This window comes from Achroia grisella, unplaced genomic scaffold (assembly GCF_030625045.1).
Source record: "Achroia grisella isolate CSIRO2021 unplaced genomic scaffold, CSIRO_AGI_Agris_v1 utg551, whole genome shotgun sequence".
In the NCBI taxonomy this organism is placed as follows: Eukaryota; Metazoa; Arthropoda; class Insecta; order Lepidoptera; family Pyralidae; genus Achroia; species Achroia grisella.
The window spans coordinates 661,985-687,295 of NW_026712935.1; the positions used below are offsets into that span (position 1 = coordinate 661,985).

The window sequence follows — 25,311 nt, forward strand, 5'->3', positions numbered from 1 at the left end:
TTGACTATGTTATATTTGTAATATTTGTTATATTACAAATATAACATAGTCAATGTTAAAGATCCTCCTTTAATTAGTTAAAATGGATTTCACAAAATGAGGTCGATAATTTTGTCACAGACACTAGTGTAGTTTTTATCAGAAAGTGATTAATTAGCTGCGTTAGTGTTAGTGCGTTGATGGTACAGGGTGTAGCGAAAAGAGGCGTTATAATAGGAAATTCAGTAATAGCATATATAATAATAAATAATGTTTTCAAGGGTCATCTTAAATACTGAGCAAACCTAACTTAAAAACTCCTAAATTGCATTTGAAAACATTAGAATAGGAGTGCCTTTAACTTAAAAAGACTAGAAATCAAGGTACTGTTTCCATATTCATGACCGATATAGAGGTATAATTGACCTGGATAAAATATGAACTACTGAAGTCCTGTATTCCACCTCTAGTTATGTACTAACATCAATTTTCATCACTACTGGTTGCATTGTTGAAATGTCAAAGGAATGAACACTCTCCAATGACTACACACACACATACGTACTAACAGTCTACCTACAATATCATTAAGGAAGTAGTTTCGACCCACATTCCAAGTGGAAAGTACAGATGATCAGTTTCACGAACGCTGCCAGTGAGTTTCAGATTATTACATTTCCGTTACATCCAATAGATAGAGGAATTTTTGATTTAATTTGCTAGGGTTACTTATGGCTCGCAAATTACACGTTTCATAATTGCGTCGCTATTCACTTGGGCTAAATCTATGCATGCAATTTCATTCCGACCCGCTAAGCATTAAGCGTGTTAGTGCATTCTTTGTTGACATAAAACCGGCACATTTCATATTTACGGCAAAATTCATATTTTGTTTAAAGTTTTATTCCACCACATTGAGCGTAAAGCATTCTCAAATACACCGACAAGAACAATTAAGATCACATACCTTATACATATATTTACATTAATTTAAGTATTTATAGCATTTTTAGGTATAAACAAAAATCTTAATTCCAGCAATTGCGATCGATCAATATTATAGGTAAGTAGTGTTAGTAATAGTTTTTCGCAAATTTTAGTATTTTTGCAACCATAGCAAGTTATTAGTTCTATATTTTGTGATTGAACAAATGATATTGTAATCGCTTTTTTCAGATGGGTAGAAAACTGTATTATATTAAAATCGGCATTGTACTCAAAGAAAGGTTTAATTTGGAACCTTAGGATTTATTATATGTTTTCTCAGTTAAATACAATCAAACAGGCATTTGAAAAAAGCGATATAAGATATCTGATACTCGTATATAATATGGAAAATCCGCTGAAACAAATAATTTCGAACGAATACTGTATCTGAATGGATATGGCGGAATAAAACAATATGTAATTGCCGAGGTTTTTACCTACTGTGAGAAATATGATATACAAAATTCCTATATTATTGCGCTACAATAAAGCATTTTTGTCGGCAACTAATTTTCACACTACCACTCAAATTTTGACTCACCTATGTCCGCTTTTGTACTGATACACTGAAAATAATGAAAATTCATCATAATCTAATATGGCAATCAATTATTACTGTAGTTTCTTATTATCTATTATTATATTTTAATAATTTGAATTAAATAATTTATGTAACGTAATAATATTAGCGCCCTGCTCCGACTCTACACTCTTTCAATTATAGCAGGGATATAAAAAAAGTTATAATAAATTACTGGCTATCTTACACGCTTATAAAATAAGCTTTCTATAGCGAGATAGAACTATTAACATCGGCTAAGTATTTTCAAGAATATTCATTACAAAACATAAAGTGTAATTTTCCCTTACGAATGTAAAAAGAGGAAAGATTTTACTACCCTATTGGCATAGACTACTATTATTAAGAGATAGAAAGTCCCTACCGTTTCCTATTCTGTGCAGTAGATTACATTTAACTTGTAAAATATTTTATATAACTTTTTAATTCAAAAAGAATTCAATTGTGCACTAGTAGTATACGCTAATGAAGCATCTGAGAACTGATTAGATATTTAGAAAATGAATGGAAATGGAACCAAGTCTGTTATCTTATGCATTAAGCCATATTCACCAGCAATTAAATACGATGATTTCCAGAGAGGACCGCTTGGAGCATAATTTGAAATGGTTTATTGCTGGCAATGGAGTCACAAATACTTATTAATAGTCACATCCTCTTAATATTATATACTGTGTACATAGGTAATACAATGAGGTAGGTAGGGGTAGTATATTATAAATAAACAGACGATTCTCGTCTCGTCAAATTTTATTATTTTATTGTATGTAGAGAAGTGACGATATATGTCACCGGCCATACCATAAAAAATAGAAAAATTCGAACCCACGGTTAATCATACCCGACATTCAGACACAACGTGACACGAGGAAGTTAGAATTTATTTTTTACACATATTACACATATCTTAAAACTTTTAACCAACTTCATTACGAGTATGACATTATTATTAATTATTAATATAATAATATGTGTAAAAAATTTTAACCAACGTTGTGTCTGAATGTCGAGTATGACGTGGGTATGACATTATTATTAATTATTAATTTATTATATTAATAATTAATAAATAATGTCATACTCGTTACAAAGAGAAAACCAGTGAAGAAAATAATATAGGTATATAAATAAATCAATTCCGTAAATAGTCAATTTTGAGAAGTAGGTAGACGTTACATTATCACTAATAGCTCGTTGGGTCCCTACGGGTTAGTCAAATGAAATGCTTTGAATCTGTCTACGCGGGAAGCATCGTAATTGATGGATTGGGAAGGGAAGAATGGAAACAAATGTCTTTGCATTATTGGGTCAATCTCTATATTCTTATAGAGAACAATTTAGTCTAATTTAATTCCGCCTCTTGCATTGTCATTTCATTTAACGATAACAATAAATTGACAAATCATCTACATGTTTGTACTTCTTTATGTGTACTGACACATCTTCTGACCTACTCGTATATAAAATATTTTTATGTCACTTTTAAAAACTGGATCATTTTTAATTTTGATTGATTATTTATATAAGTTTGAGTGGGTTGCTGGATGACTTCCATTTACATTTGAACGCGATAGGATTTCAAGAAAGACTGAATTAAAAACGAATATAATTAAAGTTAATTAATCTAACATCATTGTGAATTTGTGATGTTTCTTTATTGAAATAAATTATTACACCCAAGCATAAGCCCAACATTCGGGCAGGATACATGCATAAAAAGTTACATGTCATGATAACATCTACCTACTTATGTAATATGTAGCTATATAGGTACATGGTGAAACAAACCAAACATGGAATATTATCGCATTTCTCATCCGATCAAAGTATCTGTATCGGAGATTACATATTTAGGTAAGTATCTGACATTCAATATCCAATATCAACGATCTATGTTTATTGGTCCTTAGTATTACTTATGAGTTCTCGTAAACGTAACTAATGGATAATCTATCATAAACATATGATTTTTAAAACTTATGTTCATTTTCCACGTATATTTTGTAATAATGTATGAGAATTTAATGAAACCGTAGTAATTTTTCGTCTATTAAGACAATTGTTTTGACTTCAAACGAAACTCTTCTTCAGTGAGAGTACAGTGTGTTTATCACTAAAGTCGAATGTATATGTATATATACAATATACCTACACGAGTATGCATAAAATGTTAATACAGAACATCAACTGTATCTGTATTTAAATTCAATAAATGCAACAATCAATCAGTTGAAAAACGTTCTCATTTAAACTGTATATATTACTTTAATAAATAACTCTGAACAATTATCTTAGCACTCATCTAGTCCCACGGTAAGCACAACTAGTGTTATAGGTACTAGAAAAGATATAAATACTTAGATTTTTTTGTAAATACATAAGCAATATACATAGAACACACCCAGACAGATACAAATAATTATACTCTTGAACACAAATGTTTGTAGGTACCGTGCGAACCAGCGACCATCAGAAGTAAAGAGGTGTAGTACTAAATCGCTAGACTACCGATGACGTCAAAGTTTATTTTTTAAGTCGATCATCTCATCATCAATCATATCATCAGCTACGAGTAATTCTGTACAAATTTATATAGTCTCTCCAAATGTATACAGTAGATCTTATGTAACTACTCATACAAATGAAATATCTATAATATTTGACATGCAAATTAGACATTCCGTTTGGAAATAATGTGTAATACAAATGTTTGCATCGTGCAATGAATCGAACCGCGACCATCGGAAGTAAAGTACATACTATGCTAAACTGCTGGACAACCGAGATTATATGTATGACATATGTAGACATTCGTAGTATAGACGGTCATGAGCGAGAAATATTAAATTTGTTTAGAGTAATAAAATTTTATATAGAAGGCTCCAGTAAGGCGGACTCTCGCTATAAAGAGGGCGCCCAGTGGTATGCAAGAGCGGCGTTGAATCGTTATAAAATGAAAGAAATTATACGTAGCTGCAATCTTTAGACATGAAGAGAACGAGTCGAGCAATATAAAGTGTGTACAGGTTTTATCCCTAAATAATAAAATAACATTAAATGAATCTATGCCTCAATCTAAAATTGTAGAGAATATATAAATTCTAATAAACAACGAACGATGCGTAATGAATGTACTTAGTTGCCTAATTAATATTTAAAACAATATAAAAGTGTACATAGGTACAGCTCTGATAAATTGAGTATTAAGCAAGCTGTTTGCTCAAATATGTACCTGCCCACCTAATTCAACACTAATTTTCCTCATTATAACTTACAAAGACTTTAATGTGCTTGCTTATTATTCCCATCATAAAATTAATTATTATAATAATATAACCTAATTATAAAGAATTACATTTATGGCTGATAATACCTTTTAGGAAAGTTTATCTTTACGATCGAATTGTAAGGAGCGCAGCAGATCATACAAAATACCGTAACAATATCCTATTAATATTATAAACGGGAAAGTTTGTGAGTATGGATGGATGTTTGTTACTCTCTCTTTCACGGAAAAACAACTGAACAAATTTTTATAAAACTTTACAGTAAATTGAACTATATTAGTATAAGTAATAATAACAAACATTATTAGTAACAAACATCCATCCTTTCATCCATACTCACTTACTTTTGAGTTTATAATAGTAGTAAAAAGTAAGATTTTATTCTAATATTACTGTAGTTAGTATTTAACGTACTCAACCTCATAAACCAACACCACCGTTATAAAACAACACACTTCCGATATGATAGCTACATAAATTGGATCGATCGAATATAAGTAAAACTTTGTTTTTACAATTTTTAATTTCGTTTCATATTCCTATCTGCAGGAAAATTGAGCACGTCGTTCGTGCACGGCGTCCCTAAAACGGGCTTAGTAATGTGTATGCCCTCTAGATATTGTTGCTATCCTCGTAAACCTAGCGCATACTGAAACGTGGCTTCCGTAATACTCCAAAGATTATCATATATTTTTAGCAAATAGGTCAATAACGGATTCCATATAATAGGGTTTACCGTGATGTAGTATCGCCATAAATTCACGGGAAGTAAACTTATAGCCATAATTCAAAGAACATGACGCCAACACAAAGCTCAATTTTACAAAGATTGGGATCTTCTCAGTTACTAAGAAACATAGATAATATTTATGTTTTCTTACGTATTATATTCGACTTATGCCTTCAATAGTGCTATAATATAAGTATGTCACATAAAGTTATGTAATTAATTATTATTAGTAATCTATGTTTTCCCACTGTTGAGAATAGGTGTTCTCTATTTCTATCTCCTACGCCACCTCGAAACAGGCATTGTTGTATGCATTTTGAACATCACACCATCGCTTCCTGGACGGCCAAAGAAACTTATATAATACTAGCTACTCGCCCAGGCTGCGCACGGGTGTACATGTATTATATATATAAATTTTCCTCTTGAATCACTCTACCTGTTAAAAAAACCGCTTTAAAATCCGTTGCGTAGTTTTAAAGATTTAAGCATGCATAGGGACAGACAGCGACGGCGACTTTGTTTTGTACTGTGTAATGATGATGATAAAGGAAACTTTTATTGTTGGTTTATAACGAAAAACTTAAAATATTTTACTTAATCAATTTCTAAAATTCTTTCTCCACTCGCTAACAACCTAGATTCTCTTATAAAAATCTACATTGTTAGCGAGTCATGTGTACTCATTTTATTTTGAAAATTTAAAGTAGCTAATTTGAAATACATATATACCGCTGGTCGACTCTATTCGAATAAACTACATAACTAATGTATACAATTCTTAGCTAACACCTTTATAATATCAGAAAAAAGACTTACAAGAAGTAGATTTTCTCATGTATTTTATCGATTTTCTGTCGTAACCGAAAAGCTTAAATTGAGATAAGAATCACTGAGGTGGAAAAAAGTGTAGTCGACCCATTCATCTTATTAATTCTTTGAACGTTTAACTGTTCTGATTTTTTGCATAGTCACCTTGTAACCACTGCAGTAAATAGTAAATATTTAAATTAATTTATCTACTTATACCTAGCATTTTTTATCCACCTAACTAGCCATTCATAGACCAAACAAGTCCAGAAAGTTGAAATTTAGAACGTAAACCTCCTTGCGGGTAAAATACTATAATACTGACGTACGCAAATGACTTTTCACTAAGTCTACCACGGTTCTTATAAATCTTTAGAAATCTGAACCTAAAGTCATTTAGTAGCGATTAATCTTGACTCTCTAGTGTAGTACACCTAACTGCACGCAAGTCTAGGGTTAATGAGCAGTTCGGATAACACCATTAGGCGCAGCATAAAGTTAATATGTAGTTGGTCTAACATTCTATTAAGTTTTTCGTTGTTTGTTTCGTCTCTATTCAGTACTATTGCTTTTCTTCTGAATATTTAACCAAGTATATCTAATATCATTTTCTGATTTTATAGAGCCTGATCATGAATTTAGTTAGTTTTAAATCTTTTATTTATTTTATATTTCGATTATTGAAAATTATGTTCAGAATTTTACTCGTAATACATAAACAGTATTGCTTAATTCTGTACATATGTTAGCAACATTGCTTAATGGAGCTATATAACCACTAAATGTTATAGTAACTATAGTTATAAGTATATCCGCATGTAATAAATAGAAATAAGTATATATAGTTGGTATAAGGAAAGTAGAGTCCTTGTGTTGAAGTGAAATTGACAAGATGCTTGATGTTACAAGTAATGGCAGAAACTTCCAGAAATTTAATTATTTCATTTTGATCATTAAAATACTGATATAAAGAAATTTAATTTCCTATTAAATTATCTATTCTCCTTTCTACTTTATATTAGTAGTCGCAATTTTCGTATTTAAAAACATTCAATGTTAGTCGTAACAAATATCGTCTTATCAGACAAAAAAGGATCTATCCATCGTTGTTGCTTTTTTCTTCTGTGAAGCTGTGTTTACTTAGCCGTTGTGTCCTTATTCGTAGGTCACTCGTATAACATACGACTGTAAATTACGTATAGCCATTACTGGAGCCTCCCGACCGTCAGGCGTTGGGTGTCGCCTCAACTCGCCTCGTATCACTAATTAGGTCTGGTTGTACATCAAAGAGTAAAATCACAGAATGTACATTTCAAATAAGCAGAATTTATACCTACGCATTTCACACTATAGCTATGTTGACTGTGATTTTAATAGTTCTATAAATTTAGGCAAATTAAAATTTACAACGATACGGACACACTCAAGTTGGAAGGCACTATTCTTTAAAGAAAATCTTTGCGTTTGCCACAGTCTTTAAAGAGATCAAATTTTCATTTACTTTATATAATAATTACTGAACAACATCTGTAAGCGTCTTGCATTTACTTTACAATTTAATTCAAACAAATATACATAGTGTTCGGCCCGCATACTCTTTGTTCCATTAAATCTTGTGGTACTGTTGGTCTCGTTACGTTGACAAATAAAAAGCCAGCAAATAAATCTCTGTTGGAAATGTGTGGTTTTATTTACTCTATTTCCATGGCTTCTTTATATATTACTAGTTGTTTCCTGCAATTTTACGGCACGGAGAGGAACGGGAGATAAAAGAGCTCCTCCTTTATCTCCCGTTCCTATGGGAATATTGTCATATTCTTGCAGGTAAAAATCTTACAAGATAATAAAATATAGCTACATTGCTACTTTTAGCAAGGCAGAAATATGATCATAAATACATCATAAGGTCGTGCTATATATATAAATAGAATTTTGTAAAATTATATACAATTTACTTATTATGATAAATTATCTTAAATGTGATTATTGCATAATACTATCTACAGTTCACACCTATCGCAGATGTACCTATGTTTATATAATATATATATATATATATATATATAATCGTTATTGACACAATAACGATTTAGCCCTACTCGTATGTACTTAACGAGGTAAAATAAGTAGCAACGTATGTATTCAATTAATAATAATAATTCAATTAATTCATATTAATAGTCTTTCATTTATATGTATTCAATGAAAAACTATTAATATGAGATTACAAACAGACACTTCAGTTTTATTTATTTGTATGTACAGAGTTTAGATGTACAGATTGTAATTACTTTTGGGGTATATGATAGTTTATTGTACACTAAAAGAAAACAGTATTGTGGGCTACACGCCCACAGTAATTTCTTTTATTTTAATTAACATAAATCTTTTACGTATAAAAATGTTTTTCTATAATTCAACGAATACTTAAATAGCTCTGTTTTTAGGCGTTTGAAAAATAAATAAATATAAAATGTTGTCGAAATGTTGTAGAAGTATAGAAATTATTCTTTAACTAAAAATGGAAATAGTTGGATTATTTTTTAAAAGTTTTATCTATAACTTCACACTATTATAGATTATAAATAAAAACAACCGGTTTTATTAATTTCTTACTAATTCTACTAAATAATCTATTACTAAACAATACCAAGGTGAGTAATATATTGAGGTAAAATTGGATGCTTGCTTCTCGGGTATATGTCTATCTATTCTTTTATTAATTAAGTTTATTAATGAAGAACGCCTTAGGTCTTCCAATTATCCTCTTTCGTCCAATTTCCTTATACCTATATTGGATCAGTATTACGTGTATAAACATATTTTAATTCGCTTTTCATCTTTAGAGGTGGATCTTAGAAGTAAGTATTTAAGCAGGACTCTATAATTGTAATAATGATTTAGATGAAAAGGCGAAGATTCTCAATTCCACGGTGTTTTTAATGTTTTATTTGAAGGAAATAGCTACTACCGTTTCAATATATACTAAAAAGTACATACTGCACTTCAATATAGCATAGTAGTATTATAGCTAAAATAACTAGAAAAATGTATTTCAAATTTATTCCACAGATAAATAAATTTAGATAACAAAATTATTGACTTACTACATGATACTATTATATTAAATTAAAAGTATGATGGATTCTGATTACAGTTGGTAGTACTAATAATAAATGTATAATATTATTTCAATATAATTGTTAAGAAAATTAAGCCCACAAATATGTTCAAAGCGTGCCCTGACACTAAAATTTGATATATGTAAAGAGATAATATATAACAGTTATATAATACCTCACCGAAATTTGCAGTCTATATTTTAATAGGTATATCAGTAACACCCACTTAATACCGAATTATGTAAAGACTTAGCTACCCAATAGAAAGAGAGTCAGCAAAATTACTTTTTCTTGATATTTGTTAGAAGATAAAAATATGATTGAGTACATACTTGTATGTATAATAATATAAATATATAGTAGTTATATAAATAAATAAACAAAAAAAAACACTAAGTAATCTATGTAGTAGAAAGCTAAGTAGAGCTTATACTGTAGTTAACTAATGTACACTTTAATACTTTTTTGTAAATCCACAGAGAAAGACCAATAAAACATATACAATAATTGTATTATGTATATATTAGTACGTTACTTAAACCCTACATATCGAAAATCATGACCCTACATCTGTTAGCAATCGGTACATTGTCGTCATTTACTGCTTTATGAGTACCTAACTCGTATATAAAAAATAGCAAATAACATTAGACACAAGTCAAGTACATATATATCTACATAAAAATAACAATATTTATGGAAGAGAGGGGAATTTTGGGTAATGGGGACTAATGGCCCTATTGCTAGAAATGAACACCATTAGATCGATTCCCATCGCCCGAGGTTTCAATCTCATTAGGTATGTCTTCGTACACTGGAACCCATCGAGACATACAAAATATCCACCATCAAACATACTTCTATGCTTATATTACAAATTCGAAATTATGTCTGTCTATTACCTTACGAATGTGATAATATTGCACGAATATGATAATGTTTGACATGAAAAAGAAAGACACGTAAAAGACAGCCCATGTAGGTTCTACGATCTCGGTGGTCTAACAGTTTAACACACCGCTTTACTTCTGATGGTCGCGGGTTCGATTCCTCGTACTGTATAAACATACGTATTCATAAGTATGATTGTTTGTATATTTCTGGGCGTTTTCTATGTATATTATTTATGTATGTCCAAAAAAATAAATATCTAAGTATTTATATTAGTTGTACCCATAACACAAGCTCCGCTTGCCGTGGGACTAGATAGCGCTGTGTTAATTGTCTAGAGTTCTATATTTATTTATATCTATGTTCGTAAAAGGTTTCAGATGAAGTCGCGGGTAACCAATAATCATTTATAAAGTATACCTACCTATAACATTGCCATTTTTATTCTGGTACAATATAAACATTTGTACTTCTAGCGTATTATAGCGCCTAAATAAAATACCCTGACTAACTATCTCTGTTTCAAGTAAGCACTATAACTACTAAATTAAACAACGGAACTACACAAACAATATAAATAATCGTAAAGCGGCGCTAGTAGGTAATACAAGCACGATATACAACAAATAGAAATACATTTATATATTTATAGGTATTTCATAAATATTGTACATACAAAACATGTGTAACGAATCCACATGTACATATGACGCTATAAATATTAACTATGTGTTTTGTATAAATTTTATGAAAGTTATATATCATGAATTATTACAGTTATATGAGGGTAGAAATAACAAAGCAGTTTGTAATTTATCTTTGTCAACCAAGAATAAAGAAATGCCTAAAGTTTGGCCGGATAGCGGTTTTCCGCTTGAAATGCCTCTGGGTAGATACCTATTTAGGAATGATTTAACAAGAACAGATAAAAGTTTCTGATGAGTAAAAAAAGTATATTAAACAAACGGACATTTGTTTTATGACAATAAATTTATATTTTAATTACTTATATAGCTACGGGCAGACTGGCAGACATCACCCTGCTTCGAGAAGAAGCACCATCTGCTCATTGAAATAGTCTTAGGTGACAAACATGCATATATTATTATATATGATTTGTGTGGTGGTGCTGTTCATGTATGTATATGGCGACGGCTACCATTTACCATCAGGTGGGCTATTAGTTTGTCATTCCACTTGCATAAAGAAATATTTTTCATTTCATTCAAAACTTTTTACTATTAGTTTCTCTTCTGATCGTACCCAATTATATGTCGCAACAAAAATTAAGCTACCATATTTCGTATCGACAATTGACGTTATTCCCGTGGGCTTATATAGTATATATAGATATACCTATATATGTACGTCAACGGTGTCTAATGCCGTAGATTGTTAGCGAATAGAGCCCTGTAATCTTCCATTATGAAGCCGTCGGGAGGTAGGTACCTCAATAAATTAAGCTATAAATGTGAAATATGATCGTACCATTTTATTGCACCGCAGTAACTCCTTCAACAAGATTGTTTGGTTGCGACACGAATAAAAATTCTTTATTAAAAGTCGTTCCAGTGATACGTAACTAGAAATGAACATTATTAAGAAGTTCTTATGCAAAGGAAAGGTTTAGAATAGAGTATACTTACCAATATAATCTTAAAGTATCTTTATATAAATATACCCTAAGAAGGGATGTTCGAAGGCGTAGCCAATAGTCAACGTGTCACGGCGAACACCATTCCGCTGGGTAGGATTGCTATATATGAATACAAAGTAGCAACGGGCGAGTCTACTGCCATATCTCGGATTAAAATGTATATGTAAAATCGAAGTGTCAATGACAAATATAAATAGACACACAAAGATTATAGTATCGGCCAGATTCGAACAACTATCGGATGTACTCAAGCCAAAATAAAACCTACTAACCCACGACCCTTTCACATCTAAACTAAAAACATTGTAGTACAAAATATAACTATAATTATAATGGGATAACCATACATTAGAATGAGAGTAAACAAAGCGATGTAAATATTATAGTGTTGATGGTTGACGTTTTTTTATATTACTGAAATAGTGAACACCTAGCGGACCAACTAATGGCAAATGGTAACCGCCGCCCATCACGTGACGCCCGTGACGACGTACCACCTACGCGTTGAGACATACCGTCATGTCTCGTATCCTGTAACTTCGTTGCCTTATCTCATCTCTCAACAAAAACAGTTTACGAAGTAAGCTGCTTGAATTACACAGGTAAGACTGAGGTGTACACACAGACGTCTTTGTACAAAGTCTATCTCGCTATATAATATATATACCTTGAAACAATACTTTTTTTAGTTAGTGTGCTAAATCGCTAGACCACCGATGCCGTCAATTACATATATGTATATTCGAAATATTGTCAAAATTAAACTATACGACTTCGAGTATATGACTGCGATTACGCCATTAAAGATTAAATCATGTAGATTACTTTGTAAAAAGTTTTATTGTTTTGTTGGCGTAAATTATGTACCCGTATATATATGATATATTTGCTCTGTCCCTGTTACCAACAGAACAGATGTGAGTAGTAAATATTTAACTAAAGTACAATCCTCGAGGTCTCTTTTTATTGCTCTCGTTAGGGTCTTACGATGTGTGGTATTCCGTAATGCATTTTATATGTATGTACGTATTTTCGTATACCTACTATAAAGGCTGTACATTTACTATACTACAATCTAAAAAAATCCTTATAAAATATCCATTTATTTATTGCTTGGATTCTTACGCTATACCTAACAAAAATAGATTATTTTTTATTGTATGGCTAAATACTCGACGATTCTTGTCTGTCGTATTTGACTGCAGCTATTTAAATAAACTATTTTTTTAATAATATACCAAGTATTCTGTAAAAAAATTGTAATATTCTTTCTATTTCTTTGTATTATAGTCGTGAAGTACATAGGTATACACATACGATACGAAGATAAAAAGATCTATTTTAAATTCGATAAGATCCAAGATTGAACATGTAATGTTAGAATACCTGTCACGAAACTATTTTTATCACACCATTGACAAAAATATCGTAACATGCGATTTCGTTCCATATTTATGGAGGTTTCTATTTTGCATCTTCTAGTAAAATTTCATGACGATCAAACATAAACTGCAAAAGTTATGACGCTGTCACATACGGTTAGTCGTCTAGAGAAGTTATGTAGGTTACCGTTTTATCATAGGTGGAATTTCAACAAAATCTATGATTCGGACTAGAGTGTTATATATGTTTGGACGGACATTATATATTGATTATCACAATATATAACTGAAATACAATGGCAGGCAGGAGGAAATAAATAAGGTTTACCCAACATTGGTCATAACCGATCGACACATTGTAAATCGTAGGGTTTTGTTCACACAAAGATTATTATTATCTCACAAAACACTACCATTTGATAGCACATAATTTATTACATATCGGCAGAGGATTCCGACAAGGGAACTGAGATTGTCTGGATAGGTATCTCAGTATGTGCCTTACCTATTACCTACTTACTATTGTCACAGATAATATAACATTACATACTAGTATCAAGGTAGCTTGCTATAATATGATTCGACAAGATGAGGAGACGCGATATAGCTCTTAAATTATTGTGTACCATTAGTTAAGATATTGGAAGCAGTCATGGGCTTACCATCAGGCTAGACGTATGTTCAATTTTTTAACTTTATTGATGTCATATTTACTAATTCATCATCATCATCGCAGCCCGGAAAACGTCCACTGCTGGACATATTTTTAATTGTCGCATCCAATGCCTTAACGATCTTGACCAGATCGTTTTGAGGCCTTAGCGATGGTCGATTCTTTACTGCCCCAACGGCCATCTGTCCTACGAGCTATGTGCCCTGCCTCCTAATTAAATCGCAGTTATTTTTAATTGTACAATAGCGAAACACACAATAGTGATTTTGATGTGGATTAGTCTCATATTTTAAATGTGTGTGGACTTTTAAATACATATTCAAACAGCTTTAACATTAAATCGCGATAAATTATACAGCGTTGTGTATCCTACAAATTGCTTCTGAATGACAGATATTGATTTTACAATTTAACGTCACTTATAAATGTAAATTGAATATAGAACAGGATGAATGTGCTATTTATCTTGTATTCAAGTCACAAAAATATTATAAACTTGGTTGCTTACTTATTTAACGTTCTGTTATAATTAAATATTAATCATAATATAGTATAATACATAGTCACTGTATTTTTTATAACTTTTTTTAAAACCCAAACAAATAAAATACCCAGTTGTGATAGGTATAATTTTAAACTTAGAAATATTTAGTAGCTACTCGGCTTCGCACGGGTGTACATGTATATATATATAAACCTTCCCCTAGAATCACTCTGTCTATTAAAAAAAATGCTTCAAAATCCGTTGCGTATTTTTAAAGATTTAAACATACATAGGGACAGGCAGCGACAGCGACTTTGTTTTATACTATATAATGATTCCTAAGTATCCAAATAGTCATTAAAATATTTATTCAATTTATTCTCTATTCTGAGTGTAAAATGTACCTATATAGTAGGTATAATAGAAATAAGTATAATGTAGAAACATTGGATTGAACTCGAATTGAATCACCTCATGTGAATAGCATCACTCGCTTCAATAAATCTAGAATGTTATGAATGAATATTATGTTTCTTCTTTCATTTATTCACTTTATATTCGTAACTAGCAGCGCCTATAACTTCATATGTATGGCATAAGGAATACTTCATATTTTTTTAGCACCGATAGGAATGAAAAAAATATTAAAGTCATGGATGGGTTGCTGCAATATGTACCTTAGATTATTAGATAGGTACGTTAGTTATGATATTTTTTATGTCGGTATAATAAATACAAAGTGTACAAACGAAAATATTTCACAATAGAACAGACAGCCCTCGTTTAAGATTCTATAATAAGCACTCTGTATATGATCTTTACTCTTCGTAGGGGGAATGTTAAGCTTTAGATTAGAAATATTAATTATAATCTTCTTAACTTCAACTCGGTACACTGTTATACATTGATGTGTTTTCAATTTACCTTAGTCTGTAATAATCTTCTTTATCTTTAAATATCACAAACCTATATAATACTTGATATAAATTTACAAGACTTAACTCAAAAAAGTATAGTATATAATACTAAAATAATAATACATTTTCTTCAAATACATATAATATATATAGAAAACATCCAGACCGATAGAAACAATCTTACTCATGGATATAAATCTTTGTACGGTACGAGGAATCGAACTCGCGACCATCGGAAAAAAGACGGCGTGTTAAACCGCTAGAACACCGAGACCGTCATATAATAGATAATGTTTCTTAATACATAAATCAAAAGTAGGAATTATATTCTTATATGTTACTAGTTGGAATGGCAAACAAATTGACGGATTAATATAAATATAAATGGAGCCAAAGATTTTTGTATTAAACAAATTTGAACTTATGGCCTAGTCTAAGTAAACTACTATGTCACGATTAGACACAATAACAGCTATATACTAAAACCATAAGAATAATTAAAAAACATTACATACTATAATAATCATCATTAAAAGCCAAATAAAAAACTAATTGCCTATTCAGAGTGCCTTCATATATGGACCATGAAAATAGCCGTTCTACAATGAAAAACATTTCAAAGTGCGCCGACAATTTGCAAGTCCTTTGTTCAACTTTTATATTTTAGCGGAATTATGGTACAGCCCTTAATACTCGTTATAGACTTGCGGTTTGATTAATAGCTTTTTGTTAACACAAAAACATCTTTTTATCATGAAATATGTAGTCATTATACTATTTCATATGTTAAGTCCATAACAATCACGGCGATGTAGAATTTACAAGCGTAGTAATTACAAATAAAAAAGTAAACATTTCCATTACTTCATGATGCTAATATCAACTTGTATACGCACATGTCGTACCGTCACGACTGTTATATTAGATGGAGTAGCCAGAGACATTGGTAAGTATCGACGTCGTAATAAAAACAGAACACTTAACATATCCACATTTGACCAAGCATATTTGCTGACACGACAAGTCTTAACACGACTAATTTTATCGCAAATAAGTCGTCAATTCTCTAAAAATGTAAAAATAACAATGATCTCTATTGATGATGTCTAAAACGCGAAAAGTTAAAAATCATTAAGCATATTAATAACTTCACCCTTACTAACAATTATGTAAGGTAATTCCAAACATTATTACTTATTAAAATGAAGGTTTAAACCTCTTAAAAATTAACAAGGGTAAATGAACCACAAACTATGCAGGGTACAGTGGGCTCTATCTCGAGGTCGCCAAAATACGTGCTTATCTTATTGAAAGCCCTTTGAGATAGGCCTCTACGAAACTAAAATAGTCATATCTTGGGTTGCAGTTAAGGTAAGGTACCGTTGATTATGGTATATCTCAGTAAATACTTTATCTACGTTAGTCATGTTCAAAATGTCTGTAGGTTTGTGTTTATATCAGAAAATTATATAACGGTTTTATATATATAATTAACAGTTTCTTATGACTATTTAAATATATATATAAACCTTGCATTGAGTCATCCCCCCATCCCCATCTATTTTTGAATATTACATTAAAGTTCGTTGCATAATTTAATAGATATAAGCGAACAGACAGCAGCGGGTACTTCGTTTTATACTTAACTAGCTACTCGCCCCGGCTTTGTCCGGGTGTACATGTATACACTTAAACCTTCCTCTTGAATCACTCTATCTATTAAAAAAATCGCTTCAAAATCCGTTGTGTAGTTTTAAAGATTTAAACATACAATGCACAACAAACAAAAATGAAAGCGACTTTGTTTTCTACTATGTAATGAAGATGTAACTGGATTGGAATTTACACTACACCACGAGTATTAAATCTTACCTTACAACTGAAACATAGAAGAAACTGAAATAGACGTGCCGAAACAGAGGACTTTGTACAAAATCTACCTTGGAAAAATTATTCATGTACGCCCATTATGCATGCAATACTCTTTAATACGTCTTTGTTATATTTCTCCATGAAGTTATAACAAAAAAGATTGTAAGATTCCTTTCTATGAGTATATAAGATATTATCAGTCTATAACAAATTCAGCTTAAAAATAAGCTGTATATAAATATGCAATCATCCATCAAATAGTATCGTAACAATATCTAAACCCGCATATCATAATAGATACTCATATATCGAATAAATATGTACATATCAAATACAATGACAGATTACTCCTATGAACGGGAAATTTTATGTAAATAAATCGCATAAAATAAACGTCAAAAGGAACTAACAATATGATGTTAAGTTTGAGATGGTCTGAAAGTATATTTAAAGCAAATTATTCACTTTTCTAATTTATAAGTTTTCTTTATTGCCAATTATATACATACTATTAAAAGTAATAAAATATGGTCTTCTAAATATTTATTTGTCACAGTAATAATTAAATATTTTAATTTAAATCTATTATAATTTTTTTAATAATTCCTTCTTACTATCTGATTATATTGATTTATTTTTTGCACACAAAATTCTACAGATGGCGGATTTAATGCTTGATGGTAGTTTGTACCAGTGCACAATAAGGTAGTGCAATTGAAAAATAGATAATATTTAGATATAAATGATTGAATGAATGAATAAATGTATAATTATATTTATAAAATATATATTTAAATAAATAAGCAAAATAAAATATATGCATTTGGATTATGCACAAATTGAATATAAAATTAAACCATAATAAGTAATGTAATATATCTACGGAGAGTAATTTAGTTGAATATTGTTACAAAAATGTTACATTGGTTTGATAACTTTTGAGGTCAACAGATAATGCATTCCAAAAATCTTCGCTCTACTTCTAATCTCCCACTGTATATTTTCTATATTTAGTAGGACATTACAAGCAGAGCTAAGATCACGAGAATATGATGAACTTACATATAAAACATTTTTATGTCAGTTATATGAAAATTACTAAGTAACTTTATTGTTATGAACAGTTATTTTCACGTATGGCTTTAGTTTTTACGATAATAGCGCTTGCCTTTACGAGTGTAGTGGTCAGACGTTAAGTTTATTACTTTCTAGATTAAATATATTACCCAATTATGTTCTGTAAAATGTAACTTGAATCTTAATATATAATATTATAAACGCGAAAGTTTGTAAGTATGGGTGTTTGTTACTCTTTCAAGCAAAAACTACTGAACGGATTTTGATGAAAGTTGAGCTTACTTATGCATCATAATAACATATACTATATTTTAAATTGAAATTTAACATGGGTGAAACCGAGGGCATAGCTAGTCATTATATGTATATATAAACTGTAATAGATAAGTTAAGTAGATATTCTTCACAATAATTTTATTATTAACTAGTGGTATACAACAGTAGTATATTACAGTAATAGTAACCTCATAATCGTGTATTTATAGATCGCGATCTATTGATGATAATTAAACAATAAAAGTAAATGAAGCATCTATACTATGATCTTTATATTAAGACGGGCATAAAGATGGTCTATTGGTTTAGCACACCACTTTACTTTCGATAGTCCCGGGTTCGATGCAAACATTTGTATTCATAATTATTATTGTTGTATAGATAAAAATATTGAGTTGCGTATTTAAAAAAAACCACAAAAATTCATTAGGTTTCCTGATTGGGAGGTACTTTTCAGTTTTCTTTAACCCAAATCAAAATATGGACAAAAAAAAGGTTAAAATACCTTCCGAAGAGTTGTTGTCCCATATTTAATAATATGTTATAGGAAAATTTCTCTCTCTCCAGCCGTATTTACGCGATACCTCAGCACGCAAATAGACAAAAAACTCACGACTGTTATTCTAAATAGGTTAAATAGAGGCGTTTATTGTCAAAGTCATATTTCGTTTTATATATTTAAATAGAACTTGGCAGGAAGCGTGTCTGCCATCGATATAATTTTATTATGCGTAAAAAACTACCCTCCACCCTTCCACGCTACTTTATCTTGCCGTCACAGGGTGACTTCACACATTCCAATTTCTGCCAGCACAAAACTGAAATTCATACTTGACTTACACTAACCCCAAGGGTTAAAATTAAATTATCTGTACAGAACACGCCTGACCAATTTTTGTACAGGCTTATTAGGGTTACCCTAATGGACACAGTAATTTTATGTGCCATAGGGAGTACAGAAGTTCTTTGCTACAAGGAATACTGTGGTTGAAATTTAAAGAACTCTTCAGTTATCTATTAATATTCATTAAATTATAAATCAATTTATGATTTGATAATGATAACATATTAATTACTACCTCGGCATACGCCTTCTTTTCCATGTAACTTTTTATTTATTCAAAGAAGCCTTACATTTTAAGTAAAGTTACTACAATAGTCAAGTGAAAACCACAACCAAATCGGTTAAGCGGTTTCTAAGATTAACACGTACTAATGTACCGTTAAACAGATAATCTCCAGTAGTATATTTTTTCTTTGATCTTTCATGTATAAACTAGTCACTTTTTATTATTTGCATAGATCAGTGGTTCTAAGAAAATACAGAATTAATTAAGTAAGTTAATATAAACAAAAGGGTAAATGTGAAACATTTCAATTACAAAAACTTCATTGTTTAATCCACATTCGGAATCGGATACCAAAACTGTTTAAACTTTTGTTTGGGAAAATTAATATTTAGACTTGCTTTTCAATCATAGAAACTGGTCAATCGATTCCTTCACATTTCCCGTTCGGAAACATTGTAGAATGTTACCGGCTTGGCGTAATTAAAACTTTCTTCATTTATGGGTATAACTTCATAACAACAACCTGAATTTCAAGGAAGTATATGAACGATACAATGTTTCAATATTTGAGTTTCGTTGAAATGCTCAAAAATAATGTAAATGAATATTTATCGGTATATTTTAGTTATATTACCCTTATCCCATGACCCTCATCTCATTTCCATTGTGAAACCTTTAACAAAAAATGTTGACTTCGATATGTGAAGGTAGTTTTATTTCGAAGATAGAAAACAATCCAATATATAATCAATATTCCGTGATCCGTATTTAATATTTATTTATTATAAAAAATCTCCTTCCATATGATTCCTCAGTTGGTTCGATGAAATTGAACTTCTTTTAATTTAAAAAAATATTTTTGTATTCATAATTATTTTTAAGTCGCCGCGTTGCCGATTATTAAGAAACCTTAATATACCCTATTAAGGTTTCTTAAGAATCGGCAACGCGGTCGTGAAAACATTGGTGTTTCAGCCATCTATAGGCTACGGTAACAGTTTACTTTTTTGCTCGCTAATATATGACAAGGTTTATATAGTAAAATTGATACTTTTTTAATTTCAGCAGCTGATCTGAAGAATCCGTCTAGAGCGTTAGTAATATTTTTACTGTGTGACAAATATGCTACCAGGTATTTTATATACTCGTAAATTACATTAAAACTTAACTGTTTCGTTTCTCGGCAAAATCGTCATAATTTATGAAAAAGCGGCTGTATTATATTAAAAGAAGTTATTTATAAGAAAATTTGTGTGTAATTACTCACTGGTGGTCCACAGTGAGAGCACGACGTGGAGGAGCCACGAGTGCCACTGGCCACGCAGCCTGCACTAATGATTCTCTCACAAATTGCTCCCAGGAGGGCGACGTTCCTGAAAAGGAGATACCCATTAAGTTTATGTTTATTTACAGAAATGTTTTAGTTATTAGATGGCTATGTGAAATATGTAATGTATTGTATTATGTTTACGGCAAGTAAGTTCAAGATGTATTACAGTACCGACTTTTTAAACAGTCAATTACGGAAGTACCTCATTGTTTCAATTGAAGGCTGAGGTAAGGCAGTGAAATTATAGGCTGTGAAGGCTTAACTTTTTAGTCCTACAGAATGGTAACGCGTGAATGATCACGTATATAGGCCACGGTTATCACATACCTTTTGTGCCTAGCCTACCTTTCTGTACATTATGAATATTGTTTTTTTCTTTGGATCAATAAAGAGTTATAAATAAATAAATAAAATACCAGCTTATTTGTCAATGCACTTCCATAAAAATGGCTAAAAGTATTATATTCTAATTAGGTCTGCTTACAGTTTTTTTGTCCACAGGTCAATTTCCCTTCAATGCCACATGAAAATAGTCTTTTTCACAGAATAACTATTATATTTTTTAAGTTGTACTGTATATGTAATTAAATTATTTTTAAAATTATAAAATATGTTTTGGCTATGTTACTAAAATACAAAAATCATAATTTCATAAAAAAACGAACAAATATTACAATACAAATACAATAAATATATAAAAAATAGCAATTACTGGCATTTATAGTGTCATTTTTATAAAAATAAAACGTAGTTTGATTAGTCAATAAAACTATGCTTTATTTTTCCTCCTGAAAAGTAGCTATTATAGATAAATTGAATATAGATAATCCTTCAGAGGCACAGGTTTTATGATAGTATGAATTATGTATTATTATGGTGTCACGGACTGTCATGTGGATATGTCATACCTACCTACATGCCTAGTTTCTTTTCTACTTATACTTTCTGATCGCAATAGGTAGTCTTTTTAATAATACCATTACATTATATATTTATGGTGCACATTCTAATTATTTGATATGATTATTTATATATTTATTTAGGTTTAATAAAAATGAAAGGGATATGTTTCAACAACGTGTATTTCTGCCGGAAGTGTGTTGGATACAAAAGATAGCATAAATAATTACAAAAAAATTTCGTTATAAATACAATATTTAAAATGTACACTTAGTAACGTAATGGTAATATTTCAGTAGAGCGTCCTGTAAATATATCACTAGCTTTGACGTATTTAGAGATTAAAACAAATGTAGCCCTTGTTTCATGAATTGTTTTGAAAATAAAGTAAGCTTTCATGTCAAAGAAACATAACTGAGAACATTTTAATATCTAACGTATTTTACACTCCAAATAATAAAAAAATAACTGTCCATCTACAGTGTCTACAATGAATCAAGGCAGTAGTTATTAATAATTTAGTTAGGGCATAATAAAAGATACGTTTTTCGTATCTTTTAATATTTAACTCCGTTTTAACTTATAAAAAAATTGACTTTACCTTCTATTTTATTCAAACATGCCTAGCAGAAAATTATATACATAAATAATATCGAAATGAAACATTTATTTACATCTCTCTTCATCAATTTACCGGGAGCATAAAAATAATTTAATTTAATTTAGTATTTAATTCGAAGCTTTACTGACAAACAATTTATAAGTAAAACACCAAAATGTCTTTATAGGTGAATGACCTATTTATTTCCAATCCGTTCGTTGAAACTTCAGTTATCCAAAGAAGAGGAAAGGGAACAGTGAAGCGAGGCCTTTAGCCGATGGAATACCAACGCATCGAATCGCTTTACCAATCTTTTCTAAAATTCAGCTCAAGAACCAATAAGGTCAAAACGACAAAATGAAACTGAAACGGACAAAATGCGAGCAAGTTGACAACTATTTTTGAACAAATACATAGTGTGAGATAGCGAGATGCAAAAGGCAAGTGGTGACATACTCGTATCTACGGTCCGTAACGTGTGACGGCTATTTTTCTTTCACGGGCTTCAATGGCTCTTTGTGTCGTACCTGACATTTCCTTCTAGATATTACTTATCGAAATGGAAAAGAAATATTGACAGCAGGAGGGTTTGTCCATCCCGCTGTCTATGTTATTGCGTCGAGTCATCGAGCCGGAAATTTATATATAGGTACATTTTACTATTATCATATTCGTACGTAATCTATTTGCGTATGCTGGACGCCTAAAGGACAGGCGGGTTTTCAGTACCTATATATGTATGTTTATTACACATACAATCTAATATTGAAACCATTTAATTAAAACTCATTCCTATGATTTGAATGAAAATTTGGTATTCATTTGCTTCTATGTTCTTATATGTTCTATATACTCAGCTGTGTATTTTCTATTTATATTGAAATCTTTTGAGGTAGTTGCTATTACAATTAGTAGCCTAAATCTAACTAAGAGTTAAGAAACAAAACAATATTAAATTTAATAAACGTTAAGCGATGATAATGATTAATAAGTCATTTCAATATTTAGAAGCTGGAAGAGCATACCCACAATCTGACTAGTACTAATCATATTTTCATGAACCCCTATAAGTAATAATCAATAAGACATATAGAAGTAAGATCTTTTATGACAATTGATTGAGACGACGAATAATAACGAACAAAATCACTCTCACATTTTACAAGTAAAGTGCAATACCTTCTTTACTATTCTTTATAGGTACTGTTCTTTTTAAGGTCTATTATAATTACTATGATATTTTAAATCAACTTTAAAAAAAGTCGACTACAAATTACTACCCGTCTCTACAATACGTATAACATGTCTGAAACACAGTAGACAATAAGTAGATATCGACCAACACTCCACAGAGCGTTACAAAGCATTGTGCGCTGGTCTTACCTCACGACGATTAACACGACCTATTATGCCAGTGGTAATCCCTGGCCCACTATTCAAGTTTACAAGTTTTTTATGCAAAAACTACTGAATGGATTCAAAATAGATCTTTACTAAAAATATTATGGTACATATTACGGGACACACGAGCGTATATATATATATATAAGGTTTCCTTTGATCGATACTACTATATATGAGGAATACAACGCTTTGTCAGTATGATTAAACCACATTTATTACTATCTTATATCAAAACTAACACATTTAATTCATAACACCTTGCTACTAATTAATGAATGAGTAAATATAGATTAAGGTACTTTTGCGATTCATTTATCTTTGCACTGTATAAAACAAAGTCGTCGCCGCTGTCTGATCGCTTATATATTTTTTAAGGATTTTAATACAGGTTTCAGCAATAGTTAGAGTTATTTAAGAGGAAGATTTATGTGAATAATATATGCGTGTTATAGAACAAGCCGAAAAATTCAAAGATTTGTAATGCATCAATGTGATGCCGTGACTTGTTGATAGTTAACAATTAATTATTAAAGCTGTTATGGTAACATTTCAACAACAAACTTAAGCTGCTTAAAAATGAGAAAAATTATTTTTGTTGAGTTATACATATTAATATATAAATAATTCATTCGTTAAAATAAATGTAATATTTAAAATCAGTGAATCTTTATTGGCCTAAAAAGCCTTTATATTTAATAACTGCATTGTAATATCACAGTTGTAGTCAAATATGTATATAACATGTACAAACACAAATACGCATACAAATAAAAAAATATACATTAAGATACACACACTTAATAGAATTTACTGTCAAAACTGTATAATTTACTTTAATATAATTTTAAACGCAAAAAAATCTCAAATTAACTGTTACACAATGTAATGTAAGTAATAACTTTGTTAACCAGCCATAATGGATGCCGCTTCGTTAGCAAAAATTTCTAAACAAAGTTGCGTCCCGTATACACTTCCACTTAAACGAGCGACCGACACAAAAGTGAACTTTCATAATTTATATTAATTTATAATTTGAATGTAGCAATCTACGCACCAGAATATAATGTAGGTACCTAACACAAATAGCTTCAACAAAGTTTTCATAACACGTTGTTTGTATACTTAATATAAATGTAAGCAAAACCTTCCAAACACTTATTATAAACTATAGCTGTTTGCCACAGGCCTTCCCGCGTAAGGGAGTATTTGTTTTTTTAATATTACATTACGTTTCAAGCAATCAGATTATGGAGATTAATAATGTAATTAGAAAGCATTTTAA

At 30.5% G+C, this 25,311-nt stretch overlaps 1 protein-coding gene across 1 annotated transcript in view; it reads right to left on the minus strand.

The window, feature by feature from the left end:
- Positions 1-25,311, minus strand: part of LOC131848343 (GTPase-activating Rap/Ran-GAP domain-like protein 3) — a 188,519-nt gene that overhangs the window by 119,552 nt on the left and 43,656 nt on the right. Inside the window, exon 2 of the mRNA XM_059198160.1 lies at positions 21,062-21,167. Within this exon, the coding sequence (XP_059054143.1) occupies positions 21,062-21,167 (106 nt within the window). The remainder of the gene's footprint in view (positions 1-21,061; positions 21,168-25,311) is intronic.